Source organism: Coffea arabica, chromosome 6c (assembly GCF_036785885.1).
Source record: "Coffea arabica cultivar ET-39 chromosome 6c, Coffea Arabica ET-39 HiFi, whole genome shotgun sequence".
Taxonomy (NCBI): domain Eukaryota; kingdom Viridiplantae; phylum Streptophyta; class Magnoliopsida; order Gentianales; family Rubiaceae; genus Coffea; species Coffea arabica.
The window spans coordinates 6011078-6039029 of record NC_092320.1 but is presented as its reverse complement, the minus strand read 5'-3'; the positions used below and the strand labels follow the sequence as shown (position 1 = coordinate 6039029).

Sequence of the window (27952 nt, the reverse complement as noted above, 5' to 3'; positions counted from 1 at the left end):
ATACCATATACCTCTAGCCGAACGCCTGTAGAGTGGGACTCTAGCTTAAAGGGGAAAACGTGGACTTGGATTAGCGGCAATTGAGCCCGAAAGTCCGCTAACAATGGGCTCTATGCACAGAAGATTTTTGTTTGAGAGTACAACAAGTCGAAGGCCCAAATAATAATACCATGATCCATCCAGCGACTCATATCTTAGGTGTTTTGACCCCCAACTGCCAACTAAGAAATTTAATGATGAGACGTAACAAAGGTCTTTGCTCCATATGACATCTATGGCTTGGGGCTTCCACATACCAGCTGTTGTTGCCCGATTTCTGCCTTCAACTGTTGGCGTCCGCTCCTGGTACTCAACTCAAATCAAACTTTGGAACTTTTACCCGCAAAATTCAATACCTACAAACAAACTCGGACGGTGGTGTTTCAGTGGTTCAAGTTTACAAGTACCTGTTATTCTTCCTGATCCTCATTTCAACTCACTACGACACTTGATTCATTCTTCAGCAGGATATTCTTGTCCAGGTATACAAATTCACAGATGGGTCGGGATAACATCAAGTTAATGGATACAAAAACCCGTGCCAATTTCCGGCTCTGCAATGTGGCGGGGTGGGTGTATTATATTAGCAGTTTTATTTCTTTTGTTTCCTCCTTTTCTGTCTTCCCGCGTCATTGCAGCTCTTCCTCAATTCCTACCAAATGTCAATTTCTTTTGATTATGCTACTACTTAAGGATTATGGTAATTCATAATTTTCAAATTTGTTTTGCTAGTTATAAGACCGACTTGCTCGAGATTCATGCCCAAAATCCTGCCTTCCATGCTCTGTTCATTCCTGGAAACCCAGGTAATTATTCTGTTAGTTTCTTTCCTTCCTTCCCTTTTTTTTTTTTTTTTTTTCATTTTCCCCCTCTTCTAGTAATAGAAGGATGACCCACCACCGTTCCTTGGCGGTGCTGTCGTTGGTACTTATGTGCCATGTGGTACTCCTTGAGATTTGAGCACCCAATACCTTCTCGAGGAGTTGGGCTGTATGTAATGCAGCCTTGAGGGATGATTGATGGCTGACGGGATTGGCAGGTGTTGTTTCGTTTTACACTGATTTTTTGGAGTCTCTGTACGAGTTGCTGGGAGGAGGTGCAAGTGTGACTGGTAAGATATGCTGCTACTTGCTCTCTTAATGCATTACCTAATTTGTAGCTGCCTTTTCATCGGTCTTGGATTTAGCAAATTGTAACTTATCTTTTGATTATATGCATTGTTAATGTGATCGACGCTGAAGCAGCTATTGCGCATGTATCTCACACAGAAAAGGTAAGTAATATGTTGAGACCAGCGTCAACGTTTGGAGCAATGTAGCCCGCATGCTTTTCTTAATCTTCTTTCCTTACCCACTCTCTCATATAGTATCTGATTCTACTTGTGTTCCTTTTCAGCCATATCTGATTCTGACGACTGACGAGTTTTGTGGCTGTTGTTAAACTGATATTATTTGTTTGATTGTTTTCAGAACTGGGAGCATGGAAGGTTGTTCTCCTTACAAGAACAAATTGAACATAAGGTGAACTATGAGATCGTTGTGATTTTTGTTGACAAATTTTCACGTCGTAAACAATATATACTGAAAGTTTTGCCTTCTTCTCTTGATTCGTTCTTCACTTTTGACAGTTGAATTTTGTGGAACAAGAGCTTCAAGGTGTTGAAGTCCCTATAGTACTGGTAGGGGTATTGATATACTTGCTGTGTTATTCATGAACTCTTTTATTTTTGGCAAGGAACCACCTACAATTTGTTAACACTTGATTTTTTTGCTTCTTGCTTCCCTCTGTCATTGAGGTTGCATTTCACGTTAGTGCAGGTTATTGAGGTTGCATTTCACTTATAGTGCAGATTATTGCTTGTTTGGCGTGTATATATGTACCAAGTGCATGGAAACCTGTTTATTTTAGTTTTTCTGGTGATTTATTAGATCGTTTAGTTTCTGAATCATGACATCCCTCTGAAGGTCGGCCACTCAATTGGTGCCTACATATCTATGGAAATGTTTAAAAGATCCCCAGACAAGGTGATGTGCAGATCTAGAAATATTCTGTCCATGCCTTTAGTTTTTTCTTATATGATTGTAATCATGGTCTGTTGCATACTTCTGTGTTCTGCAGGTAAGATATTGCGTCTTTCTATATCCATTTCTGGCTGTAAATACAAAATCTTCAACACAGTCTTTGATTAGAAAAATTTCAGCGTAAGCTCTTTCTTTCTTACACTCATTTCTCACATCTCTTGTGTTATGTATTCAGCATGCTTCTTGTGCCTGATTACAATTAACATTACCCATGATAACGTGTTTCCCTGTACTCTTTATACCTTTGTGCTTGGAAGAAATCTAGTTTACTTCCTCAGGTATTGATGCTTCAAGGTTGTGAATATAGGTCTCCACTTATATGTGCTGTACTTAGTTCAATTGCGGGTATGGTACCAATTTGGACCTCCAAATTTCTTGTTACAAAAACTCTAGGAAAGCCGTGGTCCTCTTCTGCAGTTGATGCATTATGTACTCATGTGCTTCAGGTGAAGTCCTTTTCTTCAGACTACCAGACTACTGTTCCTTATTTTGGTTTATATTATGGGGTAAAATTTCATACTGAAAACTGCTAAACAAATACTGAGTTTTCTTGGACAACAAGTTTAGATGTTATTGCTTTTTCTCCAAGTACCTTGCTAATTCATTTGCTGGGTAAGATGGATGAAGCTTTAATTACATTATGGTGCCTGTGGAACAATAGCTCTTAACAAGCCTTATTTTAGGCTCTTATTGCAATATTTTTCATTTTTGTTTCTTGGTTAATTATTACATTAAGTTTCCCTTAAGGGTGTGGATGAGTTACATAATCCTCCTGTTGACCTAGAACCGGTATAAATTTACACCTTCAAATGGTATAATAGAGGGTCAAGGCTTTGGCTTTAGGCCATATGGTTTTGAGTTTGATTCTTCTGCTCTGTCTGAATTATTTGCTTTAAAAAACTTGAGTTTTCCAGGCATGCAAGTGCCTCAGATAAGTTGGCGCTTTTGAAGACCCGAATCACAGAAATAAGTGGATAGTAGTTGTCATGATTACCAATTATTTGCTACCTGGAGCTATTTTTCAATAATTATGTATCAGGGCACTGGGTGAGATGTTAGACAATTAAGCGATCTAGCGATTTCACATGTATCATGTAAATGGAAGTTGTAAAGCGTCCTTGTTCATCTAGCTCAAGATTGTGAGCAAAGCTTCTAATAACTGACCCAACCCTGAGTAAGTATAATCACTCTATTGTCAAATTACATATTCTAGAACTTTTTGTTAATTATTCGGCAAATAAGCTAAAACTAACTTAAGACTTCTTGAAAAGAAATATTGCCCGAGCTGATCTAGTGAATGACAGCTCTTTTAAAAGGAGTTGAGCCAATGAAATAACTGCCATCTTGGCATTAGTATCTGGAATCTGGTAAAGGACACTATCTAGAGGGAGCCTAGTTAGGATGCGGATGTTTCATTTGTCAATTGCATCTTAATATGTATTTATTTACTAAGAGTCATGCAGTATCGAGCAAGGTAATATTGTAGAACAATATGATAAACCCTGCTGAATACAATTTTGTTTGTTTTCTTAGCTGCATTCTCACGGTGTAATATGTTGTCTGGTCTTCGTTAGTTTTGAGTTTCTTGCATTGCTAGCTTCAGATCATTGGGTTTCGTCTAGACTATGTAAATAAACAGCATAGACTTTGAATTTTTGTTGTTCTTAGCAATATGCGTGTATTTGGGTGACTCCTGTAATTGATTTTCTGATGGTAACTTCATTAATTTTGCAGTACCATTCTATGAGAAATGTGCTCTTTATGGCCATGACAGAATTCAAAGAGGTAAATTGTTGCTTATCCACTTGTTTGTTTCACATCTAACGTCTTGGTCCTTAAGAAGAAGACATAAGGCGGTTCATTAGTCCATGGTGGGTTTTGTTTATGCTTTTCCAAGAAAAAATCTTGTGTGCTAGAAATCAATGGTTGAAGTTATTATACTCTAAGGCCTAATTCTCATGTTTGACTACTTATCTTAATTCCAAAAGAAATGTTTGTTTATGTATAGTTCCTTAACTTTCAGTCTTCGGTTTGTCACTACTGTTAAGGTGCTTATCTTGAACGGGCTTAGTCCTCTTGAAAAGGACTATGCAAGCAAAATATAAGTTTTGTCTCAATCATCATATGGATTTGTTATCTAAACGATGACATTTTATTTCAGCTTTCCGAAACTCCAGATTGGGACTTCATAAGGGAAAAGAGAGGTCAGATTGCCTTTCTGTTTGGCATTGATGATCACTGGGGTCCCTTGCATCTCTTCGAGGAGGTAGGGCATTCACTTCTTTTCGAATAGTAATGTTCTGGGAATAATCTGTGACTTAATCATTACTAACCTGATAAGCAGCTTTATAGACCTGACTAGCTCTAAAACCAGCTAAGAATAGTTGCATTGTTACCGTTAGAGAATTAAAAATTCATGAGCAGCAATAGCTTCATGATAATGGCGTTCTCATTTTCATGTTTAGAAGTAGGACTGAGAAGAGGTTCAAGAATGTGTACAATTACATAGAGGTGGCAGTTTCTGGAATAAGAACAATAGAGAGACATGCTTTACAGGATAATTTGGTAGCATTTGCATCAAACTTGGGGAGAGAGTTCAGTTGGATCCCCATTAGAAGTAGTTTCCTTTGGTCCTCTTGCCATTCAAATCATAAAGCAATTTTTGTCTCTCAAGCGAATTTAGACTGTTTTCTATTGTAAGACTATTATTCCATATAGTATTGCACTTTATATGCGGAGCTCTTGATTCGGATGAAAGGAGTAGTTAGATTAGGGAGGATTTTATTGAAATAGAAGTTTCAAATGATGGGACTAAAACCTCACTTTGTCACGACCTCGTCTACAGTGATATCTTCTACTTGTATCATGGTGACACATCCTATTAATGTAATATTATTATCCTACTACCTAGTTTTTACGATTTGGTTATTGTTTGACCCTGGATCATAGTGCTACCCGCTGATCACAGTTTTGCTTGCAGATATCCAAACAAGTCCCAGATGCTGTTCTCGCGGTTGAACGTCAGGGCCATTCTCACACTTTCTCTTGCACAGAGGCTGGCTCATTATGGGTTGCTCAGCATGTTGCAAGCTTGATAAAGAATCACATGTTGAAGTCTAGTATGTGAAATGGAGATCAAGCTTTTGCTAATTTAGGACCATATATTGCTTCTGAATCGTTTTCTTTTCTTCTTCCCTTGGATTATTGTGGAATGGATGTTTGCCTTCTAAATCAATTGTGATGAATACCGAATTGGGTTTTCTTGGGTTCTGAAGAAGCCATACGGGGATCTTCAAACCCTGGCACAGGCTTTTGGAATTTCCAGCAATTGTTTTTGGTTATATGGGGAATTTGAGAACCGTTGACAACTAAGAATTAGGATTAGATTGTGAGATTGATTTATATTAGAACGCTATCAGTGCTTTGTAGAAATCTGTAACTTTTACCATATACCATCTAGCTGAACACTACCCAAAAAGAAAAAATCCTGACTTTTCCTCCTAGATGCATGATGATTAAAATTGAATACATGGTTTGAAGGCTCATCAGTTTCAAAGAAGCAAAATAAACGCAGGATAAATATAAACTCATCTAGTCAACAAACTAGGACTGATGATGCTGAAGTTAGGCGATTGGGTGAATCACTGAAAAACCCAGCAATTTAGCGAATACTACAGGTACGGGAGGAATTATGTAGACTTCTCCTTCTCGGGATTTAGGTTTGATTGCCGAATTCTTATTTTCGTAAGAAAAGTGCAAGAGGGAGATAGCATCATATTTTTGTTTCTTTCTCTTACTTCAACGTAATTCAAGAGTTGCATAACTTTTAACGTAATTCTTGCATTGATCTTTTGTTTCCTTCTTTTCTGTCGGTAGACCTGATGTGTGTTGAAGTTGAATTAAATGCTGCATTTATTTTGGTAAAGGGCCCGACTTGACTTCAACTGGGGCGCGAATGCTAGATGGAAGAGGGTACCAAACTATCGATTAGTATTTAGGGAAACACGCCTGATGGCTAGTGGTTTCTTATCAAGGTCTTGTCTTGAAGCCATGAACGTACTGAACAGCACTCGAACATTGTAGGAAATGATTTATCTTTGCATCAGTGGACTGTAAATGAGTTTCTGCGCCATATGACCATTGCATATTTTCACATCAGCCTGTGATTTACCATTTTCTTCTTACTTTGCAGTTTGCAGGTGAAGGCGTAAAAGTTCTGCCTCCAGTTGCACATGAAAAAAAGGGTTTTGGATCATCTGGATGGCATGAAAACAAAAGGTGTGCACGTAGCCGGCTCTAAACAAAGGCTGAAATATCATCAAGTAGATGGTTTTACCATTCTAAGCTTTCACCTTGTCTCTGAAGCGTCCTCACGAGGCTCCTTTTCTGCTTTAGGCTTCATTTGGGAGCAATGATGGAGTCAAGGGGGCAGAGGGGCCCCCTAAGTTTTGAGAATTTTAATTCATAATATATAAATATGTGTGTAAAATAAAATTGGTCCCCCCTAAATTTTTTCAATTTTAATTTATATTATGAGAGTTAATATATATATATATATATAGTCATCTTTGAATGGAATGGCTTGCAAGCTTTAATTTGCCATGAATGTCCATATGCCTATTACATTCATTGTTTGGCTCATAGGTTTCAACTTGATTTAGCAGCAGTTTCTAGAGAAGTAGCTTCTGTTCACCAATTCTTCTCCAATATAGTTTTCATTATCAACATTGTTACTGCATCTAACAAACGTAATGATGAATTAAAGGAGGCTCAAGCAATTGAAGTTGCTACTAAGATTGCTAATGGTGAACTTGAAATTGGAAGGGAGCTTAATCAAATTGGCACTTTAAAACGAGTTGGAGATACTCGTTGGGATTCTCATTTGGATTCTATTTCCAGTTTACTGAAAATGTTCAATGCTACTTGTGTGGTTTTAAGTAACATTGCAGTAGATGGAGGTTCATACTCTTAACGTGAAGAAGCAAATTTTGTTTTGAATCAGTTGTTATCCTTTAAGCTTGTTTTCACTTTGCATCTTATGAAAGACATTATGGAAATTACTCATCTTCTTTGTATAGCATTACAACATAAATCTCAAGATATGTTGAATGCACTGCATCTTGTCTCAAGCACAACAAAGCTACTGAAGAACTTTCGAGATTTGGGATGGGATAATTTCTTGGTGAATGTTAAATTATTTTGTGAGCAACATCAAATTGATATCCCATGTATGAATGCTCAATATATTGCAAGACGTGGTAGATCTCGAAGTCATCATGATGAGATTAGTGTGGAGCATTATTATCGAGTGGATATATTTCTTGCAACAATTGATTATCAATTGCAAAAGTTACATAGCAGGTTTAATGATCATACCGTGGAATTGCTTATTTTGAGCACTGATTTAGATCCTAGAAATGGATTTATGCTGTTCAAAATTGATGATATTTGTAAACTTGCAGAGAAGTTCTATCCGAATGATTTTATGAAGCAAGAACTAGAACGTCTAAGAATAGAACTTCAACATTTTGAACTCGACATTCCAAATCATCCTGAATTGCAAGAATTATCTGGTATTAATGAGTTATGTCAAGGCTTGGTGAAGACAAGAAAATCAGTGATATATCCTGTTATTGATAGATTGATTAGACTTGTTCTTACTCTTCCTGTATCAACTGCAACTTCAAAGCGGGCATTTTCAATTATGAAAATAATCAAGACAAAGCTCCAAAACAAGATGGAAGATAATTTCTTGAATGGTTGTCTAACTGTGTATATAGAAAAGGAAGTTGCTGAAAATTTTAGCAGTGATTCAATCATAGATGAATTTAGTTCTATGAAAGAGCGTAGAGCTCAATTTACTTCTAAGAAAAGATATTGAAATTTCAAAGTATGCTAACATAACTTTTATCTTTTTTTAATTAAAAATAGTTACATTTATATTATAAGGTTTTATATATATATATATATATATATATATTTATAGCATAGGTGACATATTGGAGAGCATTTTCTCATAATGTGTAAATTGGATGGTTTGTGATGTTATAAGATATTTAATCAAAGGTTATCTTTTTTGTTAATTTTTGTTATGACTGTACCGTATATTTATGAATAGACATACCTTTATAATTAAATTTATTATTTGATATTTTTAGATGTCATATATTTAAATAAAAGGAAATTATTTTGAACACAATATATTAAGATAATTTTATTAGGAAAAAATTTTGACCCCCCAAAAAAAAAATCTTGGCTCCGTCACTGGTTGGGAGTTGAGGATTTGGACCGAAAAGAAAGAGAAAGAAGAGAAAGTTTAGTTTTCCTTTGTTTGTTAGTTTTTAGTAAGAAAGAAAAGAAAAGAAAAGAAATGGGAGGATTCGGAAAGATGAATGAACAGTAGCCAAAACTTTTCCTTCCAAATTGGACGAAAATGGAAAGAAACTTTGAGAAAGCTTGTCAAATTTTTAAAAATGTTTATTTGTCCTTAAAAAGATCTTGAACAAATATTTAATAACTTCTATGTCCAAATCATTTCACTAATTCTCAAAACTCCAAACAACATAATAATCCTTTCTTTTCTTTTCTTTTCTCTTCTTTTCTCTCATAATTTGAGTTTTCCCTTCTTTTCTTTTCTATCCTAAACTCCCAAACTAAGCCTAAAGTCTTTACCCTTTTATATAAGGATAATTTCAAAACCTCCCTGAGGTTTCTAACAATGTCACTGGACTCCCTTAAAATTTAAAAAATTACACATCTCCCTTAATTTGATAGCTTTAGTAATAAAATCTTAAAATAATATTGACTTAGTCTAATTTTTAAACGAACACTAAAAAATGCCCTTGTGTAATGAGTTTTAATTTACTTTCCCCTAGAATTATAAGATTATCTAATGTAATTATAAGGAAAAAGTGTCGAATTTTTCATGTTCATACCTATTATTTGATAAACAACTATAATAATAATTTTATCACTATGATACAATACATTTGATAGATTTTATTATGGATTTAGATTTATAAAATAGAAAATAAAACGTTAAAATAATTGATTCAGAGTTTATGAATTTTTCTAGTAGTGGGATTATCATAATTTAGTAGCTGTTTTGGGCAAATTTTTTTATTTATTGTTAATTTTAATACCAAAAAATAGAAAACAAAGATTGGCAAAAAATATTAGATTACGTATAAAGTTAACTTATCAAAAAAATCACTAGTTCAACATTTGATTACAATATAAAAGTGGTAATTCTACAGTTTTATTGGTAAAAAATTAAAATAAAAAGAAATAAGGAGGAAAAAGAATGAAAAAATAATTTTAAAAGTCATTCTAAGTATAAGCATACCAAATAAGGAAATTTCATTAAAATATTTAAGGATAGTATTATCATTTTAAATAATAAAAGAGGTATATATAATTTTTCAAATTTCAAGGAAGCTCAGTGAAATTGTCAGAGAAACCTGAGGTTTCATCCCTTTTATATATGCTGTGAACCATGGACCCTCATATTATTGTCTTGCTCAATTCTGCGATGAGGAAAGTCACAGACGGACATATAGTCAGAGCTTTAGTTCTTTATCTCTGAGTTTGTTTACTTTTGACCGATGAGTGAGCACCAGGAGAGAATAGAATATTTGGATTTTTTTTTTGAATTCCTTGAGCATGGTTTCCAATCAACTATTTTTCTTTTCATCTTTTACATTATGTACATCACATTGAAAAAGTAATATAATACAGTACTGATGTCCAAAAAAAATTTCTGAATAATTTTCAATCCAAGTCCAATCTTTATTAGGCTCTCTATAGGCGTGTTTAGATAGTGTATTGTTTGAAATAACCTGTGTATTATTTTTTTTTGTAATGTTATGTATATAATATAGAAACAGAAAATATAAAAAGTTATTTTTAAAACGTGTTTGTGATGCGAACAAAATAATATTTGACAATTTTTATCTTGATACTGTATGTTTTTGGTCCGTTGTGCAAACTTTTTGCATCAAAATGAGCTATCAGCAAGTATTTGTGAAGCAACCATTTCATTTATTTCGTTTTCTAGTATAAGGATTTAAGTACTGTTTATTGTAGGTAAATGAAACCAGAAAAAAAAAAAATTTTGGGTATTGGAGAGAGAGAATAATTCATATTGCAGCCTGCGTTTTTTAATGAATATTGACGTTGAAAATCATCATGGTACTAAAATTAGTAATTTTTCCTCTCTTGGGGTAGAAAAGCACTATTAAGATGCATGTGGGTGTGGGTTTCAATTATCTACAATTCCTCAAGGGAACTATTTGCTCATTGCTAAGGAAGAAATTTTTCTCAGAAAAGCTTTAAACCTGTTGGCTTATGAGATTAGCGGATATGTTCAAAAAAGGGCAAATTATTTAGGGAGTCCTTAAATCATATTAATTGTCAACTATTAGTTCCTTATCTATTTTAAATCTTATACTGTACCTTCAATAATAATAAAAAAAAAGTCAAATTATGATCTTTCAGTCTATTCCTACCATTAGATCCATCAATTTTGCAGTTAGATCCATCAAATTTAACGGTGAAAACGATTGAAGGATCAAAATTTTAATATTTTTAGATTATTGAGCTGTCAATTTAAATTTTGAAATAAATGAGATCCCAACAGTTGACAATTAAAATAGTTCAGAAACTCCCTGAATGATATGGGCTTTAAACTATTGCAAGTTGGGGAGACTGTATACTTTATCATTTACCATAGCAGCCCACTTTAAGCGTCTAGAATACAAGATCATCAAAGGGGTGAAAATATCGAGCAAAAAAAGAGACGACCGGATACCGCAAACGTAGAATTCCACGTCGTAGGTGTTCCCACCATTGATAGTGCTCCATACCACAATCCGAAGTGAAATAGCAATTGTTAATTTGGACACTTAGCCCGGGTTTTTTCGGTCAATTTTTAATGGATCCCTAGAATAGATCATCATCATCATCCTCCCTCCTAACACCTGTCAGCTTCCGTTTCTCATTCTATACCTCTGCTGCTACTCTGTTATTTTAAACCCACACACACAAAAGGGCAACCGTACGTATTAGATTACAGCAGCACTTTTTATGATAACGTGACGCATGTGATAAAAAGATAATTAAAAAATTTAAAAATATATTAAAAATTATAATAATCATATAAGTAAATATATCTGAACAAATAATCTACATCCAAACAAACTCGAGCCCATTTTCTCCCTTCCGTCATTTATTTTATATTAATAATTCTACAGTCTGTTGTCTAGAGTGACTTGCATCAACACTTCACCTCCTTGCCCACGGCCCAAATTTTAAAGATTTCCCATTTCCTCCAAAGATGCCAACATGGGGAACAAGATAGAGATCTCAATTTTCCTTTATGCTTGATTTGGTTTCGTGTAACCCCCCAAGAGCTGTCAGATTAGCCTTGACAAATCCCAGAAAGGAAGCGGGGGTTGGGGGTCCCGTCTAAACTCTTAAACAGGGTCCCTCCATCCTCACATGCCCAATTTATATCAGATTCTGCGCCCCATTTTTTTCAGCACCCCTTGCCTTGCACTCACTTTCCTCGAGTAACACCCCAGCAGACGCTACACTCGCTGCCTGCTTACTTCCCAGCAGAGAAATCCATCCATTTTTAACTAGCATAGCAAGACTTGCTCTCTGGTAATCAATCCCTCCAATGTCAACGCCCGGCAAGAAGAAGCTCATTCGCAGCTCTGTGGCAGTGAATCTTGGCTGCAGCAGTTGCAGAAGGCCAAGACTCCTATCCCACGTTTTCCGCCCTAAAGCAAGGCGTAAAGCGGCCGCCTCTTACCACAAACCCAACCATTATTACTCTTCTTCCGGTTCCTTGGAAACCAACACAAGCACCTTCTCCACAGACGCGGATGACACCTGTAATGCCTACTATTCATCTGATACTGACTCTGATATAAAGAGTTTGAGGGCCGTTCAGGGCTTTGGGAGGATAGGCGGGGAGAGTGTGGCTGTGGAGAAAGACTCCGACGACCCTTATCTCGATTTTCGACAGTCAATGCTTCAGATGATTCTGGAGAAGGAGATTTACTCCAAAGATGACCTTAAGGAGCTTCTCAACTGTTTCTTGCAGCTGAATTCGCCTTACTACCATGGCACCATTGTGAGAGCCTTCACGGAGATCTGGAATGGTGTTTTCTCAGTGAGGTCGACTGCTGCCTCCCCAAATCTCTTGCATGGCCTCTGGAGGTCACGTGGCTTCTAGGTGGTGATGCACGTGACACTAGGTGTCCATCTCTATCAGTCTTGGGCACCGCAGCACCGGATCATAATTCATAAATAAATAAATGTGTTGTTACCTTGGTCAACCATGCAAAAATGGCACCAGGGCAGCAGTCGCGCTTGCAGGGGCTGCTGCTACTTGCTAGTTTAGGCTGCTTCTTTTCTTTTTAGTTTCCCTTCCTCAGAGTCCATAAATGCCAATTTACTAGAGTACCATCATAGAGTGTAAGGTTAATCACTCTTGGGTTCTATTTTCACAGCCTTTTTGACCACCTTTAGTAGTGGAGTACTTGTTAATCTCGTCCTACTGTAGCAGAAAGAGTCTGTAGATGTTGTGACGGGTAGTCAAAAATGCTGTGAAAATTGTAATCTAGTACTAGCAATTACTGTTGTTAGTGAATGTGATCATTTTATTTTATTGGTGTCGTAAGATGTGAAAGTAGTAGTAATGCTGATTTCTTTCTTTTGATTATTTACCTTACCTAAATAGACGAGGCAGATTTGCCTGCTGCCATAATAGGAAGAGTTTATAAGCAGGCATGTGGTGGCCAAATTATATGTTAGGGAGAATACGGTAGGGAAGTCGGAGCTTCAACTGGAGTACATGTCAAAGATGAAAGTACTGAAGTTGGTGCTTGCTGGTCAAAATCTCGGAGCTCCAGTGGGGAAAAGATAGACGTTGGGATTTGAAACTGCACCAAAAAGAAAAGAAAATGTACTCCTTTAAGTGGGACGAGACGGTAGTAGTTTTAATGCACATTAATGGGTGGTCACTACAACTTTTGTGACTGCTATTGCGGTACATTTTCCAGCAATGTCATCATTGTATGGGCGCATCTTTAATTTTTATAGCGACTGCTCTAGCAAAGTCAATAGATTTTGGCTATTGCTTCACGGTTGCTTCCCTTCCCTGCATTTTAAGCAATGTACGCTGGTTTAAAGAGGCAGAGATTTAAAGAGGCAATTGATTAACCACCGTAAAAGTGTATCATCTGGACACATGAGATGACATTCATTGGCCGAAAAGAAAATTCGAAATTTTTGAAAGCACTGATGCAGTACTTAAAAACATTTGCTCAAAAAAAAGAAAAAAGAAAAAAAAAGAAGCATGTTTTACCAGCAACCATGGAAGTTTGAAGTCCCCTTGAGCATATGCATCGCTTGGAGGACGCCATTGGTGCCTGTATCTTTTTACTAATTCCTTGGTTCATCTTTTCAAGGTCCGGATAAAATGCTTGAAACGCATGAAGATGTTTGAGCAATTTAATTGGAGAGATACTAGCAAGGGTATCTGTTTCTTTGGTCCCTAATCCCTTCTACGGTAGCACATTTGTACAAGACAAGACGTAGGCTTATTATGCCCTCTCTTTTTTTTTTTGGTTGGATAAATCTTCTGCTAGCTACAGAGTTTGTGCATTCAGGACCATGTTCAATTTTATACCCAGATGAAGAAGGGCTAGTGGAAGTCCGTCCTGCATTTCTATTTTCTACCCGTGTCATCACGAATGTTCAAGTCAAATCATCTACTAAGAGGTTTAGACGCGTGCATTAACTGCTTCTCAGAATCAAGTCTTCACAAAAATGTGCCGACCATCCATGAGGGATCCTCATGTGCTAGCGACCAGTGTAGTGCTGCTTGAAACTGATGAGTAGAAACTGAAGTTGACCATCATTAAAAACAATGAAGAGATATATCAACGCTTTCTTGTGAAAGGTTAGAGGTTACCAAGGCATGTGCCAACGCAGTAACGCTGTCAAACTCTCTAATTTTGATTTTCAGTGGACAGACTGTGGAGTTTTAACTTTGTTGCTACTAGTAGGCACTCCAGTACAGTACCCATGAAAAATTACAAAAAGAAGGGCCAGTTTTCACCAGCTCTGAAATGATGCTTCCGTGCGTGTGACAGAACGCTTGCTGCTTTGCAGATTTTTGTCCTGTTGCAACCCAGCAAATGATTATGTGGATGTTAATCTGCTCTTTGGCAGAGGAGACTCTCCGTCCTTTTTCTTTTTTGGTTGTCTTTGCCTTTTCAGTTTCCTTCAAGTGGATATTTTGCAACAGATAATTGACGGCATTTTATTGTTAGTATGTACTACCATGTATTGTTCGTAACTACTGTGTGTGTGCAGAATTAGACAAATAGAAATACAAAAACCCACCATTTCCTTGATCTTTCTGGGTAATTAAAACCCATCTTTCACAAGAATGTGATGTGTTGTTGTTGTTGTAAGTTACTATCTTGGTGGGAGACATCTTTTCGTTGGCTAAAAAGATATACTGGTCCTTATGCCTCTGCTCAAGTCTCCACCACGAAACAAGACGAGACAGACAGCATCAACAGACAGAAGGGGATGCAAAACCGCGCCCCAAAATAAAAGTCAAGAACAAATATACGAGAATTATGCACTTTTCTAATGAACATAGGTCAGGAGATAAAATTTCTTTGCCTACCTGCATTTTAATATCCACCCATCTGAACCTACACACCCATAAGGATCGATGGTGATTTATTCAATTTTGTTTTAGATTCTCCCTCCTTCCTATGTAAATTAGGAGTAGGTTTAGAATAAAATTCATCGTGTCGACGAAAAAAATATTGGACAACATTGATTTATACGACTCAAATGCAATGAATCGTTTCCGGGGCAATTAACTAGTTGGAACCGATCATCATGCCTTTTTTTTTTTTCTTTTGGGAGAAAAGTAGCGGTACTTATTTTATTTGGAGTTTGATAGAAATCTCTTGACAAGAGTTGGCAGTTTTATCAACTTCAATAATTTTTTTTTTTTGAATTTTCCACCTGAAAAACAGTTTTTCATAATTCTAAACAAATATTTTGGAGTTTCCTAGTACAGCTTTTGTTAATTTTCGAATCTGACGTAATCTTTGTTAATTCTTCACATGTGTTTGTATGAATTGCATTTTTTGGTTATATTTTCTGCTATTAGTGCAACCTCATAAGATCAAATGAAAGTATGATATTTTTTTTTAAAAAAAAAGAATGAATTATTCTCAACAAAATGTTCCACTAGTTCTCCTCTTTTTTTTGTTGAACCTTGTTTGGATCGTGATTTTTCGCTGAAAATTTTTTTATGACTATTAGTATGGCCTTTCTTTCTTCATATGATTTGCGTTAATACTTTTCTTTCTGCTGAAATACTAATTCTTTTGCACGTAGTCGTCTCTTCTTTTGCAAAATGTTTATTAAGACTACCAGATCAAAATGAAAAGATTGTAGAATCATGCATCATTATTTGTTTAGTAATAGTACGATTTAAGTTATTGATAATAATTATTCAACAAAAGCACCGATAAAAATGGCACCTTGTGCAACTTGCAAGCCTGGATTTTGATTTATATAAAGTGTTACCACATTAACTGAGAATTTCTATTAGTACTAAAAGATTTACAATTTGCAAACGCGTTCAGATGGCAATGAATGATTTAGATATGAACATTTTTGCAGTTAAAAATTTTGAACCAACTGAAAAAACAGCATGAAAGATCCAGGCAGGTACGCTTTTATGGACCATGGTTGTTTGATGAATCCCACTTTAAAGTTGGAATGTTGGACATTCCGTCCCTTCAAAATTATATACTTCACCTAGAGCTGTAAACGAGTCGAATCGAACCGAATATCTCATGTTTGAGCTCTGTTCGTTAAACAATTCGAACAAGATTCATGTTCGTTCGTTAACACTTGAACTCCAAACCTGTATTTGTGTATGGCTCGTTAAGCAAAATTCATGTTCGAATTCGAGTTCGTATTCGGCTCGTTTAACATAAACGAGCCGTTCGCGAACATGCTTGAAAAAGTTCGAATCCATATTATTTTAAATCTTAAATATGTCATACAAATCATAAATCATCCTAAAAAATAATTAAAGTACTAAGTGACTAAATTCTATTATTCATTAACTATATAACTAATATTAACATACAACAACAAATAAAACAAAGCAATTTTCCCTCCAAATATAAAAGTCCAGCCATAAAATTAACCATAAAATTTGTCAAATAACAATTATGTCCATATTCGCGAACATTCGTCAAAACTCGCAAACATACTCGTATTCGCTCGATTATTAATCGAACAAAAAATTCGTTCGAACTCGGTTCGTTTAAGGTTTCAAACGAGCCTTTCACGAACACGAACGAGTCGAAACGAATCGAGCTATTGAATAGCTTGTTCCGTTTAACAGCTCTAACTTCACCACATTATCTGAAAGAAGATAACTACTAAGCTTATTACTTCCCAATCCCTTAGCTTGTAGCATATTAAGCATGCATGTCAGGACACGACACGCTTATTTATCCACTAAACCGTGACCTTTTTGCACAGTCTTCATACATAGGATGATAAAAAAGGAATCGCTAATAAATAGAGTCCAGACCAGCAACCCGCCCGCCCCTGAACAATAGGAGCCTCTTTACTTCTTTATAATGTCGTCTTAGCTATCAAAAAATGATCTTGCTTGATAAAGATTATACACGAATTGACTTAGCACAAGAAAAGAATAGACATGAAATGACTTAGCTAAAGGAGGGAAAAAAGAAAAAAGGGAACCATACAATACATAGTACTACTACTATTAAACTTCATTCAAGTTGGAAACGGATCGGAGATGCCAAATATGTCGACAACAAGCTATCTCTTCCACCAATGGAAGGCAATGGTCTGATACGAAGCACCAAAATATGGGACTCTGAAGTAGTAGTGTTGGCCATCTTGTGTTCAACAGTTGAAAGGCAAATCTAAAAAGGAGAACAGGTATGTATGTGAGATGAGACCCTTTCTGTCAGTCCACAAGGGAAACAGGTGACTGCCCCGCGTGTTTGTTGAGGGGTAGGCAGTCTCTATTTTTCCTTGTAAAAACAATAAAATAGGTTAGGTTAATAGATTTCCAATTTCTAACGCTTGGGAAATGGGAACCATAGCCACCATGGATAACATGGGACTACACAGCCAAAATAGCTACCCAATAGGAGGAACCATTTGGTTGGAAGTAGATGAAAAGACTACGTCAAATTACCCCCGCTGCTCAAAGCTCAATCACGAGTTTACAACATCCACGGACTAACATTGCATGGATTCCGTCACTCATTCCCACTATAAGATTAAAAATGTAGTAACTGATGCGCGTTTGGATACTTTTTTATCATATCAGACGCGTTTACTAGTCATATTTTTATTTTGTCAAAAACCTTTTTTTGTCAATGTTTTTTTTTTTTTTTTGGGAGGCTAGCAAAGAAACCGAATAATTTGAACTATTTTGATCTTCCTTTTCCTACTAGTGTATTTGGATGGAAAGAAAAGAATGAAAGAAAGACAAGAGGTTTGGTAAGAGAGATTTAAAACTCGTTTGTTTGGGAGTTTTTAAGTGAAGGAAAGGAAAGCAAAATAACTGGAAGGATCCTGTCCTGCTTCAATGACCCACAACCTTTTCCTACTAAAAATCATACACTCTTACAATCTTTATTTACAAAATACCATATTCAGCCGTTAAACTTAATTAAAAAAAAAGAGTGGGCATTTTAGAAAAAGACCAACATTAACGATATTTTATTTCCAAAACTTCCAAACAAAATTAAGAGAATCTCTCCTCATCAATTCATCCTAAACTCCGTAAACTCCTAAAGTAGCCATTAATATTAGGAAAAATCATTCAAAACATCCCTCACATTTTACAAAATGACTTTTTGAGTCCCTCACTTTTAAAAGTATACTTTTACGTCTCTTACAAATTCACATTAGTTAAATTTGATCCTTATCTAGGTTTCCGACTAGTTTTTAATTGGAATCTACCATGTGCCTTGCTTGTAATTATTTTTGAAAGGCAAAATTGTCAAAATCAAAGTTTACATAATCCGATCCATAGTCCCTCACATTTCACAAAATGAATTATTTCGTCCCTCACATTTCGCAAAATAAATTTTTTTCATCCCTCATATTTTAAAAATAATTTTTTCATCCCACATTGATCATGTGTACAAATAACTTTTTTTTAAAATTAATATATATCTATTTGATTTCACCTGAACAATATGAATAACATGTAATATATCTCTATTTTATTTCATCTGAACATACTGTTCAGGTAAAATTAAAATAGATATATACAGGGGTTTAAAAAAATTGTTAGTTTTTTATTCATGTTCATTCTTTTTACTTAAAAATTGAAAACAAAGAAGATATTTAATTCTAAACATTATCAAGCATTTATATTGAATTAAATTCAGACAGAAAAATAAATAAAGGAAAAGTATGACAAAATGAAGTAAGTGATTGACACTTTTAAATTTTAAGATAATTATAAGGTAAGAAATTCAACTATTGGTCTTAAAGGGAGCGAGTAAAAATTTCAGATTTAAATTGCAATTTGTTAGCATGACTATAAAATCCGAATTAACATTGATTAATTAGATGGTCTTATTATACAATTTCATAAATGAATTATTACCAAAATAGAAAAGGTTGCAAATATTAAATAAATTTACATGGTGAAATCAAATATAAACATATATGGGTTTTAAAAAAATTGTTAGATTTAAACTCATGTATATATCTATTGAATAGCATATGCACAGCTACAATTAGTCTGTTTAAGTGAAATAAAATAGAAATATATTACATACTATTCATATTATTCAGGTGAAATCAAATAGATATATACATGAATTTAAAAAAAAAAGTACTTGTATACATGGTCAATGAGAGATGAAAATTTTATTTTATGAATGTGAGGAACGAAACAATTTATTTTGTAAATGTAAGGGATTATAGATGGATTATATAAATTTTGATTTGCCAATTTTACCCCTAAAAAATCACATGCATGGCACGTGATGAATTCCGACCAAAAATTAGTCGGAAACGTAGGTAGGGATCATATTTGATCAATATGAATTTGTAAGGGATGTAAAATTACACTTTTAAAATTGAGGGATAAAAAAGTCATTTTACAAAATATGAGAGACGTTTTGAACGATTTTCCCTTAATATTACATAGCTAGTAAAGTTAACCCCTCTTTTATTTTGTTTTCTTTTTCCTTCCTTCTCACTTGAAAGCTGAAACTCACAAACAACAGAAAACTCAACTTCTCTCCTTTCTTCTCCGCTTCCTTCCAAATCTCATTCCCAAAGTAGAAATGAGACTTTACCTATTCTTTATATTATTGCAATGGTTCATGCAACTTGTTACAATTCCCAAGATAAAAAGACACATCGACGAAGACCATCTTTCAAGGAAGATAAAATAAAATGCGTTGATATCTTGTTTGTCCTCGTTGGCGTTTATTCATTTGGATTTAGTTTCATGATTTTGTTGCCAACTAAGAAAGATGAGCAACTTGTTCAAGAATTTCTATGATAAGCGGCTGCTTTACCCTATTCTATTGGTAGAATGGGAGTGAATATGCGACAGCGTCGATTTGTCCATTTGCAAAGTCGTTTTTTCCTCGAGATGGAGGGCGGAAGGAAGAAAGGCGAAGAAGATGGAGACAATAATGAACTCGAACTCTTGCCTTGCTCCATTATTGTTACCTTCGGATTTCAAAGCAGGATGTGATTCGCAACTAATCAATCTAAAAATTCACTCACTTTCCGAACGCATATTCCCTCAATTTTAGTGCTCCGCTGCTAAAATTTTGTGGCCATCCCAATTCAAGAGTGAAAAATGAAGAAACTAACTAGTGTAACTTGTAGCAGTATATACTCCTACTATGTATGCTGAAGTAGATGTTGTACAGTAGTACTAGGCTACTAGGAGTAGCAGAGGAGTAGTTTAATTTCATAACTCTCTGTGAATTCAGGGATCAAAATCAGTGGTGATTGTGCTCCACTTTGTGATAATTGAATGGGGCGCAGATATTATTGATTACTGCTGCAATTCCGAATTTATGAACTCAATTGATTGTATGCGTGAGAAAGAAAAGGGAATAGTCATCCATCATATCTTTTGTGGATCACGAGGCCTGCTATGAAGATATTACTGCTTCTTCTTAAACGCAGCAAGTAGATTGTTTGCTCAAAATTAAATAATCCCAGCAATAGAAAACTGGGAGATTAGTCTAGTAAAGCTGAAATATTCCCTGTGTTGAAAAAAAATAATAATAACGAAACGTGCTTAGGCGCTACGATATATGTCAAGTTAAATTGATCAATTATGTTTTTATTTTTTATGTTAGCATTTATGGATGCATATCAGTTGTGCATAATTTAAATTTATGTTATATTGTATGATCTAAATCTGTTAGTGTAAAGAAAATATTTTGTACATTGACGCTGCATAAAAAAACTTACTCTATTCTTATTTCATTTTTTCTTCAAAATTTGATAAATGGCAAACCTTTAGCATTGTTTTTTTTTTTTTTTTGGAAATATCCATAACATCATGGAAGTAGCCCTCTTTCTTGCTTGACCATTATACGTTCTTATCGAAAATTAGATTAATTATATATATATTGATAGTGTATACAATAAGAATGCATAATTTTAATTTTAACTTTTACACATGTGATATGCATGAATCTAAAAGTGTTAGTATATACACTGTCAATATATACAAAATTAAAACAATAAAATTTCACACAGTCAATGAGATTTTCATAAACATTAATAGAAAAGAATTACTCCTGCGAACATTGTGTCATAATTGGACACCCTTGTCTTGTCTTGCTCTCTTTTAATCCATCAATTGCGTGGTGCGTTACGTACGACCAATGGGCATTACTATGGTCATTACTATATCAGATCATGAACATTAATAGATTTAGATCACTATCACGTAACATGAGTTCAAATCATGAACATGCAACATATATCATAATTGTTAGTGTAAAAAAATTGCTACATTGTCAATGCATAAAAAATTAATCTTAACAAATCCTTATTTCTGTGCCTAAAGCTTCTAATCTTAAAGTTTCCCGTCACCAGCCCTTTGCCGGCATTGTAAATATTGTACTAATTTGTTTATCTTAAAAAATCAGGATTAGAACGAGTCAACCCGGAGCAGCGGGAAGTGGAAGTGTCTTGGGCCTCGGCCCAGTGATAAGCAATCAATGCCAACTTATTCAGGTAAAATGTTGACGACGGACACCAACTTCTATACCATGTACTGCCTCTGTGTGTGGTCATGAATTTGAAGATAAAATTTTCTTGGAAATGTAAGATCTCATTGAATGGAAGCGCCATTAGTGAGAAAATGACCCGACCCAGACCTCAAGAAAGAAACCCGTATCGTTGTGCTACAAATGAGAGCTATATACCCCCGTTGGTTTTGTCTGTCTTGGATGACGATGTACTGGATCGCCTCTCACCCCCACAATCTTAGATAATTTTCTCCCACCATGCAGATACATACATACACATATACAGTGCAGTAATGATTCATTTACCCCACACTTTTTTTTATAAGAGTTTTCATCACTGACACATATTAACACTAACAGCCGTACCGAGTGAGATTTTGACCGTTCATCAATTTCCAAGCTTCTACAACATCAATCAGGAGGAGTCTTATTTGGGGATGGGATTTTTTGTTGTTGGTTGTTGGGTCAAAAAGAAAGTAAAAAGAAGAAGAAAAAAAAAAAAGCAGATAGGCAACAAGATCTCCTCTCCAAGTTTTCATTCAGCTTGCAAGGGTTCCGGCTGAGTTGTGATGGAGTATAAATATCAGCTGCATGGCCAGGCAAGTGGAGCCTGAGATGTTGCTTGTGTCTGCTTGATTTTTTCCTTTCCCTTTCCCCCTAATTTTTGGAGTGTGATTTGCATATGACGATTGTAAAAATTTGGTTCGAGAAGTACAAAAGACAGAGACCAGACAGATGGTGACCAGGGTCTCTGACTGCAATGTGACTCACCCAAATCTGGCTAAGGTAACCGAAACTAATTGCGCTTCTAACCAACACAAAAATGTGGGTTTCGAGTTTTAACCACAAATACGCGAGTCGCGCTTCATTTGAGCAAAGAAAGGCTGTCCAAACCTGAATGACGCATTGCCTAAGGTTTTGTTGCCACACTGAACGTTGAATTTGTAGATCAGAACAGGACTCTGAACTATCACCATGAACAAGTGAACAGAATCAGGTAAAAAAGAGAGAGAAAAAAAAGAGACAATTTAAGTATTTGTATCCCTAATTTATAGATACTTTATATTTCTTTTATATATATATTTTTAGTTTTTCTGAGACAATTTCGTTCTTCTTTTTTAGAATAATGAACTAGGCAAAATTCTCTTTTTATAGCCCCCAATAAAAAAGAGTTGATCCATTGATGGATTGATGGGGGCAGAAGGGGCTGAACTTTGGAGCACAACCCCAGTGCTAGGAACAACTTGGAGAAACCTCACTTCTTGAGTAACCTCACTTCAACTAAGGTCAATTAATTAGTAGTAACCTTTCTTATATGTTTATTTTTTCCTTTGGGGGAGCAGTACTCGAGAGACATGGCATGCAGATCATACGTAGATTTAGCTTTAAGTAATCATCAATCAATTAATTATCCGAGTGGGGTTATCTTAAGATCCATGCATGCATGGTTTACCGCAAGAAGTAAGATTCATTTCACGCTAGTATTAGAATTAAAATAAAAGAGTGGGCGAGCCTCAAGGTTTTGAGAAGCTTCGATGCCTGAGAAAAGAATCTTGGCTCTGAGATTGAAGCGAACCAAGATGATACTTTTTTTTTTGTTGTTGTTGTTCAAAATCATTATCATAATTTTAATATAGTAATAAAGGACAATTTGCTCGGGGGGTTTTTTTTTTAACTGAACTCCATGCACGTAGTTGAACTCTAGGCGAGACAGCATGAAGAGTGGAGCATTTTGTGGTAGCATGTTTCCATGAGATTGCTGCTGCATTTTTTTTTTCTTTTTGTTGGTCCTAAGTATTTTATTTACTAAACTGGATCCAGCCTTCCGTAATCATGGAGAGGAATTCTTTAATGGATTCAGTTTCTGACTTAATTGCTATCACTACTCCACCATATCCTGATTAAATCTCTCTCTCCCTCTCTCTCGTTTTTCCCAAAAAAAAAAAAAAAAATTTACCGGAGACCCGTACTTCTAACAACATTTCTTGAACAATTACTCCTACTACCATATATGCACTCAACTCAAGTACAGAAATATCTAAGTATTCTCCTTGCATTTATCCACCTTTCCTGTTCTTGCATTTCCCTGCGTTTTTGCATCTCTTAAACACAGGACTGGTGCAAATTTTGTCAGGTAAGAATAAACATGATTGATGGGGTTTTGGAGTGGTAAAAAAATATTTGTGGGTACCCATATGTATCATATGGCTATCATAAAAATATACTGCTTGTCTAAATCGATTGCTTGAGGTCGACGCAGGCATGGTGGGTCTGTGTTCTTTCACTCCGGTACGTGCCAAAAACCAATGTTTTGAAAATCGGACCGGACCGGCCGGTTGAACCGCGAACCGGCCATGGCACCGGTCCGGTTCAATACCACAGTTGACTTTGCCAGAAAACCGGTCAAGAACCGATCGAACCATACAAACCGCGGTCGAACTGCTATTGAACCGGTTTTCAACCTTCCTTTTTTTTTTTTTTGGGTAAAATGCAGCTATTAAGATTCGAAATCAAGACCTTTGTAATAGAAGACCAATGTATTAACTGTTGCACCATCACATCCTATTAATTTTTTTTGATAACTTATTTATATAAAGCAAACACTCATATTTCTTTTTTTTTTCATATTTCTTACAAAATCTCATCCTCTCATGATTCTTTCTTTTTAATTTTCAACTCTCTCTCTCTCTATCTATCTTTTTTTTTTGTCACTCTCTTTTTAATCAAACCTTTTTATTTTTAATTTATTGATGTTTTCTTCCATCTTTTAATTTTGTTTTTGTCCATTAAATTGAAAAAAGTTCAAAAAGAATTATTTTTTAACCCAAATTATTTAATGCTACAACCACTCACTTTTATCTCATTTTTTGTTTCTTATCAAGTTTACATTTCTATTTTCGATTTTCTTGACTTCCTTCGAACTCCAAACTTCCTTTTTTAAATTGCAATATCTAAAACGTAAATTAAAATTTAAGTTCACAATATCTAAATTCTCATAGACGTGAATTTTGTATAATTTCAAAATATTGTGATATTTTTGGGTTGGATTTAGATATAATTGAAATTGAGATGAAATTTATTTTTTTTAACTTATAATTTAAAAAATTTATTTTTAAAAAATCCAAGTTATTAAAAAATAGTAAACCTTTCATCATATAAAGTATTAAATTAATCCATTACATGTCTTATTTTATACATATATATATTTATATAAATAATTTTTTAAAAAATTTATTGAACCGAGGTTGAACCGATCCGACCGATTGAACCTCGACCCTTTCACTTCACCGATTTAATGAACGTTCCGGTTTTTAAAACATTGCCAAAAAGAAACGCTAAGATGTGCGGCATTTTGAATAGTACTACTCTGCTATGAAATGCTAAAGAGAGGCAAAGGAGAAAGTTATTATTGTCTGTTGTGCACTCTCTCGTCTTCTGGCCCGGCCTCTTCAATGCTCGCATTCAATTACAGAGTACAATTAGGTGAACCCATTTCAAATGTCTTTGCCGAAGCTATGAACTCTGACTTTCAATAATAATGTTTCTCTTCGAAACTTTAGCAGTAAAACTGTATGATTAATATGTTGTGTTAAAAAGACAGAAGCAGAGAGAGAGGTGCCTGTTCAATTACATGAATCCCTCCTGATTCAACCATGGAAGATTGGATGTGCCCGTTCAATTTGTGACATACTACTAAGAGAGATGTCATTGGTTCTTGAAGTTTAACCTCTTATGGAACAACTTGCTTCCAAAAAAAAAAAAAGAGAAGAGCCCTCTTACGGAACAACTGCCGGGAGAATTATTAACGCCGAAACCTGCAAAATTTTGTATCCACATAGCGAGCTTTGTCCATAGGGGGTTTCAGAACATGAGCTAGTGCACCTTAGGACCACCAATACATGTGTGTTGTAGGGGCGATGGCATGAGAATATTTGTGTTTCTTGTTTTATCCTTCATCTTGTAGCTGGCACGGGACAGAGTGAGAGACTCGTATCCTTGCAGGGGAGTGCAGATTGTGGAGGAGGATAGCTGTATGGAAGCCATTGATGGCATCCATAATCCATTCCAATATTCCATGCATGTCCAACAATAGTTGCAAGTATTTTACGCTACCACTACTTAGTGACTACCGACTGCATACATCTCAGTAGAATCTATACTTTCAAAGTCACAGTTAACATTTAGAGACGTAAACATGTGAATGTAACATTTAGAGACATAAACATATGAATGTCTCATTCTCAATTTCAGGATTTACGATAATGTTGCGGCCACTGTCCCTGCCCCTGCCCCTGCCCCCTGCCCCTGCAGGCGGAGAGGACTACAGAGAGGAACGGAGCAGGATTTCCAGGACCACACCACACCAAAGCTGGCGTGCATATCAGTATAGTAGCTATCCAGTGATCGTGACTGAATTTTGAAACCAAGAAAGGGCCATAAAATGCTCATATCCTCCTGGGTGCCTTCTAGCATTACACATTCATTAGCATTACGCATTCAATGGTCCTTGCCACACATGACGCAACATAAATGATAAAAACTAGCTTGTCGCTGTTAAATTTGATTCTGGATATCTATCTATTCATTCAAGTTTATTTCACTGATGTTAAGATATACTTATCTCTCTTTGTTTTCTTGCTGCATATGCTCTATGCGCTGCTCTGCACCTTTTTTCACCTATATGTACAGTAATAGCTCAATAAACAGCATGAAGGAAATAAACCAAAAAGTAAATGTAGCAAGACGATCCAGTGATAAAAAGGAAAATATATATATATATATATCATACCTTTACATAAAAAAAAAAAAAAAAGCACCGCTTCAAATTAGCAACTTGTTACTGACTTGCTGTGACTACATTACCGTAGTCGAGTTGATATTCCCTTCCTGAAATCAAATCCAGAAGTAACATAATTCACGTAAAAGACAAGAAAGACCATGAATTACCACCGGAAACGGACAGTTTATGAAAATTAAGACAAATTTTCTTTACTTAATGCATAGCGATTTGCATTTTGTTCCTCGAATTTCTCCCCGGCTACTGACTAAACCAAAATTTCCCACACACACACAAAAAGAAAAGGGAAAAAAAAAAACTAAAGTTTCATTTTCATTTCTGAATCTAACGGTATACATATACACATACTTTGGAGCATTGTTAGAAAGCCTAAAGTTTCATGCATCTGAAGATGATGCATTGTCTATACTTTTTTCAATCTCATCTTCTACTTCTACTAATGATAAAGAAGGGCTAGTGGAGGTGGTAGTCGACGAAAGAGAGAAAGGAGAGGTGAAAGAATGAGTCATAGAAGAAGAACAATGGTAATTATGATCTGAAGAAGTTGAAACACCATGAGGATCAGCAGAAGAAGCAGGAGAAGGAGAAGAAGCAGCAAAAGCAAGAGCAACCAACAAGTCAACAAATGCTCCAACTATATATCCATGATTGCTTTTCCCATTGACCCTGAGATAACAAGTCAAAAGGTCTTCCAGACTCTCCCAATCCTTCAACCCATGAGCCTCCACCATTTCCTCCATCGATCTCCTGAAATCCGCAAAAGGGTCTCTCGAGTCCACCGCCATCACCAGACTTTCTTTGAATGGAAACCCATCCATTTTGGCCTTCTCCAGTATCGAACTCGTCTCTTCCGCCTCAAAAAACAGCCTTTCCGACCTTAGACCTCGTATCACCGTCTCCACGGACTCCTCTTCGCAAAGCACTGATGAAAAGCTTTCGCATTCGTAGGACTTGTACAAATCTGGGATTTCCATCAGTTCCAGGTTACTGGCGTCCACATAAGCAGAATTCATGGTCTTGAAAAAAATACTGGCACCACAGCCATCCTCATTCTTGGCCCGAAAAGAAAGGGTTTTAGGATTTCCGCAAGTTGGCCATGCCCATGAAGTAGACGCTATTACTTTTTCTTTCGATTTGAAGGGAAAAGGAAGCTTCATTTTCTTCTTGCCCATTTTTCTGATATCAGCCGCTAAGATGGAGAAAAGTTTATCTTTTTCTGGATTATTTATGCGAAGAGTCGAAGACTGAAAAGTATTAGGGAATTGGGATGTTTTTTTTTTTTTTTTTTTTGTGTGGGGTGGGGGGTTCGACTGCGGCGTCAAAGCCTTTGGTTCAATTTTAGGATTTTAAAGGAGTGGTGACCGGTGAGAGATGTTGCAAGAGAGGCTGGTCCAGTGGGGTCAAACGTCCCTCTCTCTCTCTATGTGTATCTATATATATATATATATATATACATCTCTCTTCATTTACCGGCTGTCGAAATAAATACTAGTAGTACGTGCTTATTAATTTTGAGTGATTCAAATATTTTCTTGGGTTTTGTATCTCACTCCCTCTCTCACTTTTCATGGTGTTGGGATTTTGTTGGCCTAGATTTTCAAAATTTTACAATAACGAGGAGTTTGGTTTTTACTAAACTAATTAACGTACACACTACCTCAATTTCATTCCAATGGAAATGCTAC

General features: G+C 35.6%; 4 protein-coding genes across 10 annotated transcripts; 3 read left to right on the top strand and 1 right to left on the bottom strand.

Moving 5' to 3' along the window:
* Positions 1–214: 214 nt before the first annotated feature.
* Positions 215–6698, top strand: LOC113692097 (uncharacterized). Of its 7 annotated transcripts, none has more exons than XR_011815744.1 (15): positions 225–414; positions 504–608; positions 772–845; positions 1079–1150; positions 1284–1312; positions 1509–1559; positions 1667–1717; positions 2004–2063; positions 2158–2240; positions 2428–2566; positions 3855–3905; positions 4282–4386; positions 5101–5239; positions 6047–6199; positions 6313–6698. XR_011815744.1 is itself a non-coding variant. In XM_072052377.1 (15 exons), the coding sequence occupies exons 1-14, from the start codon at positions 266–268 to the stop codon at positions 6109–6111; spliced, it is 1173 nt and encodes a 390-aa protein (XP_071908478.1). In that variant the 5' UTR covers positions 225–265; the 3' UTR covers positions 6112–6154; positions 6313–6698. The 7 variants fall into 7 exon arrangements, 6 of the variants coding, with proteins under 6 accessions (XP_071908480.1, XP_071908482.1, XP_071908478.1 ...); XM_072052377.1 differs by having other exon boundaries at positions 6047–6154; XM_072052379.1 differs by lacking the exon at positions 6313–6698 and having other exon boundaries at positions 215–345; positions 6047–6298.
* LOC140008182 (uncharacterized) lies at positions 6535–8256 on the top strand. The gene is made up of 4 exons (XM_072051743.1): positions 6535–6539; positions 6765–7078; positions 7199–7812; positions 8239–8256. Exons 1-4 carry the CDS (start codon positions 6535–6537, stop codon positions 8254–8256), a joined length of 951 nt encoding a protein of 316 aa, XP_071907844.1.
* Positions 8257–11441: 3185 nt separating this feature from the next.
* LOC140007958 (transcription repressor OFP6-like) lies at positions 11442–12807 on the top strand. The gene has a single exon (XM_072051609.1). It carries the CDS (start codon positions 11800–11802, stop codon positions 12358–12360), a length of 561 nt encoding a protein of 186 aa, XP_071907710.1. The 5' UTR covers positions 11442–11799; the 3' UTR covers positions 12361–12807.
* Positions 12808–26557: 13750 nt separating this feature from the next.
* LOC113692455 (transcription repressor OFP13-like) lies at positions 26558–27564 on the bottom strand. Its single transcript, XM_027210864.2, has one exon. The coding sequence runs from the start codon at positions 27437–27439 to the stop codon at positions 26645–26647; it is 795 nt and encodes a 264-aa protein (XP_027066665.1). The 5' UTR covers positions 27440–27564; the 3' UTR covers positions 26558–26644.
* Between the last annotated feature and the right edge of the window lie 388 nt (positions 27565–27952).

What these genes read in the sequence shown, in the direction of transcription:
- LOC113692097 (XM_072052377.1), top strand. Translation starts at nt 266, where the DNA reads ATGACATCTATGGCTTGGGGCTTCCACATACCAGCTGTTGTTGCCCGA. An exon ending in AGGAGGTGCAAGTGTGACTG is followed by an intron (nt 1,151 to 1,283) that starts GTAAGATATGCT and finishes ACGCTGAAGCAG; the next exon opens with CTATTGCGCATGTATCTCAC. An exon ending in AAGAACAAATTGAACATAAG is followed by an intron (nt 1,560 to 1,666) that starts GTGAACTATGAG and finishes CACTTTTGACAG; the next exon opens with TTGAATTTTGTGGAACAAGA.
- LOC140008182 (XM_072051743.1), top strand. An exon ending in TAACATTGCAGTAGATGGAG is followed by an intron (nt 7,079 to 7,198) that starts GTTCATACTCTT and finishes TTCTTTGTATAG; the next exon opens with CATTACAACATAAATCTCAA.
- LOC140007958 (XM_072051609.1), top strand. Translation starts at nt 11,800, where the DNA reads ATGTCAACGCCCGGCAAGAAGAAGCTCATTCGCAGCTCTGTGGCAGTG.
- LOC113692455 (XM_027210864.2), bottom strand. Translation starts at nt 27,439, where the DNA reads ATGGGCAAGAAGAAAATGAAGCTTCCTTTTCCCTTCAAATCGAAAGAA.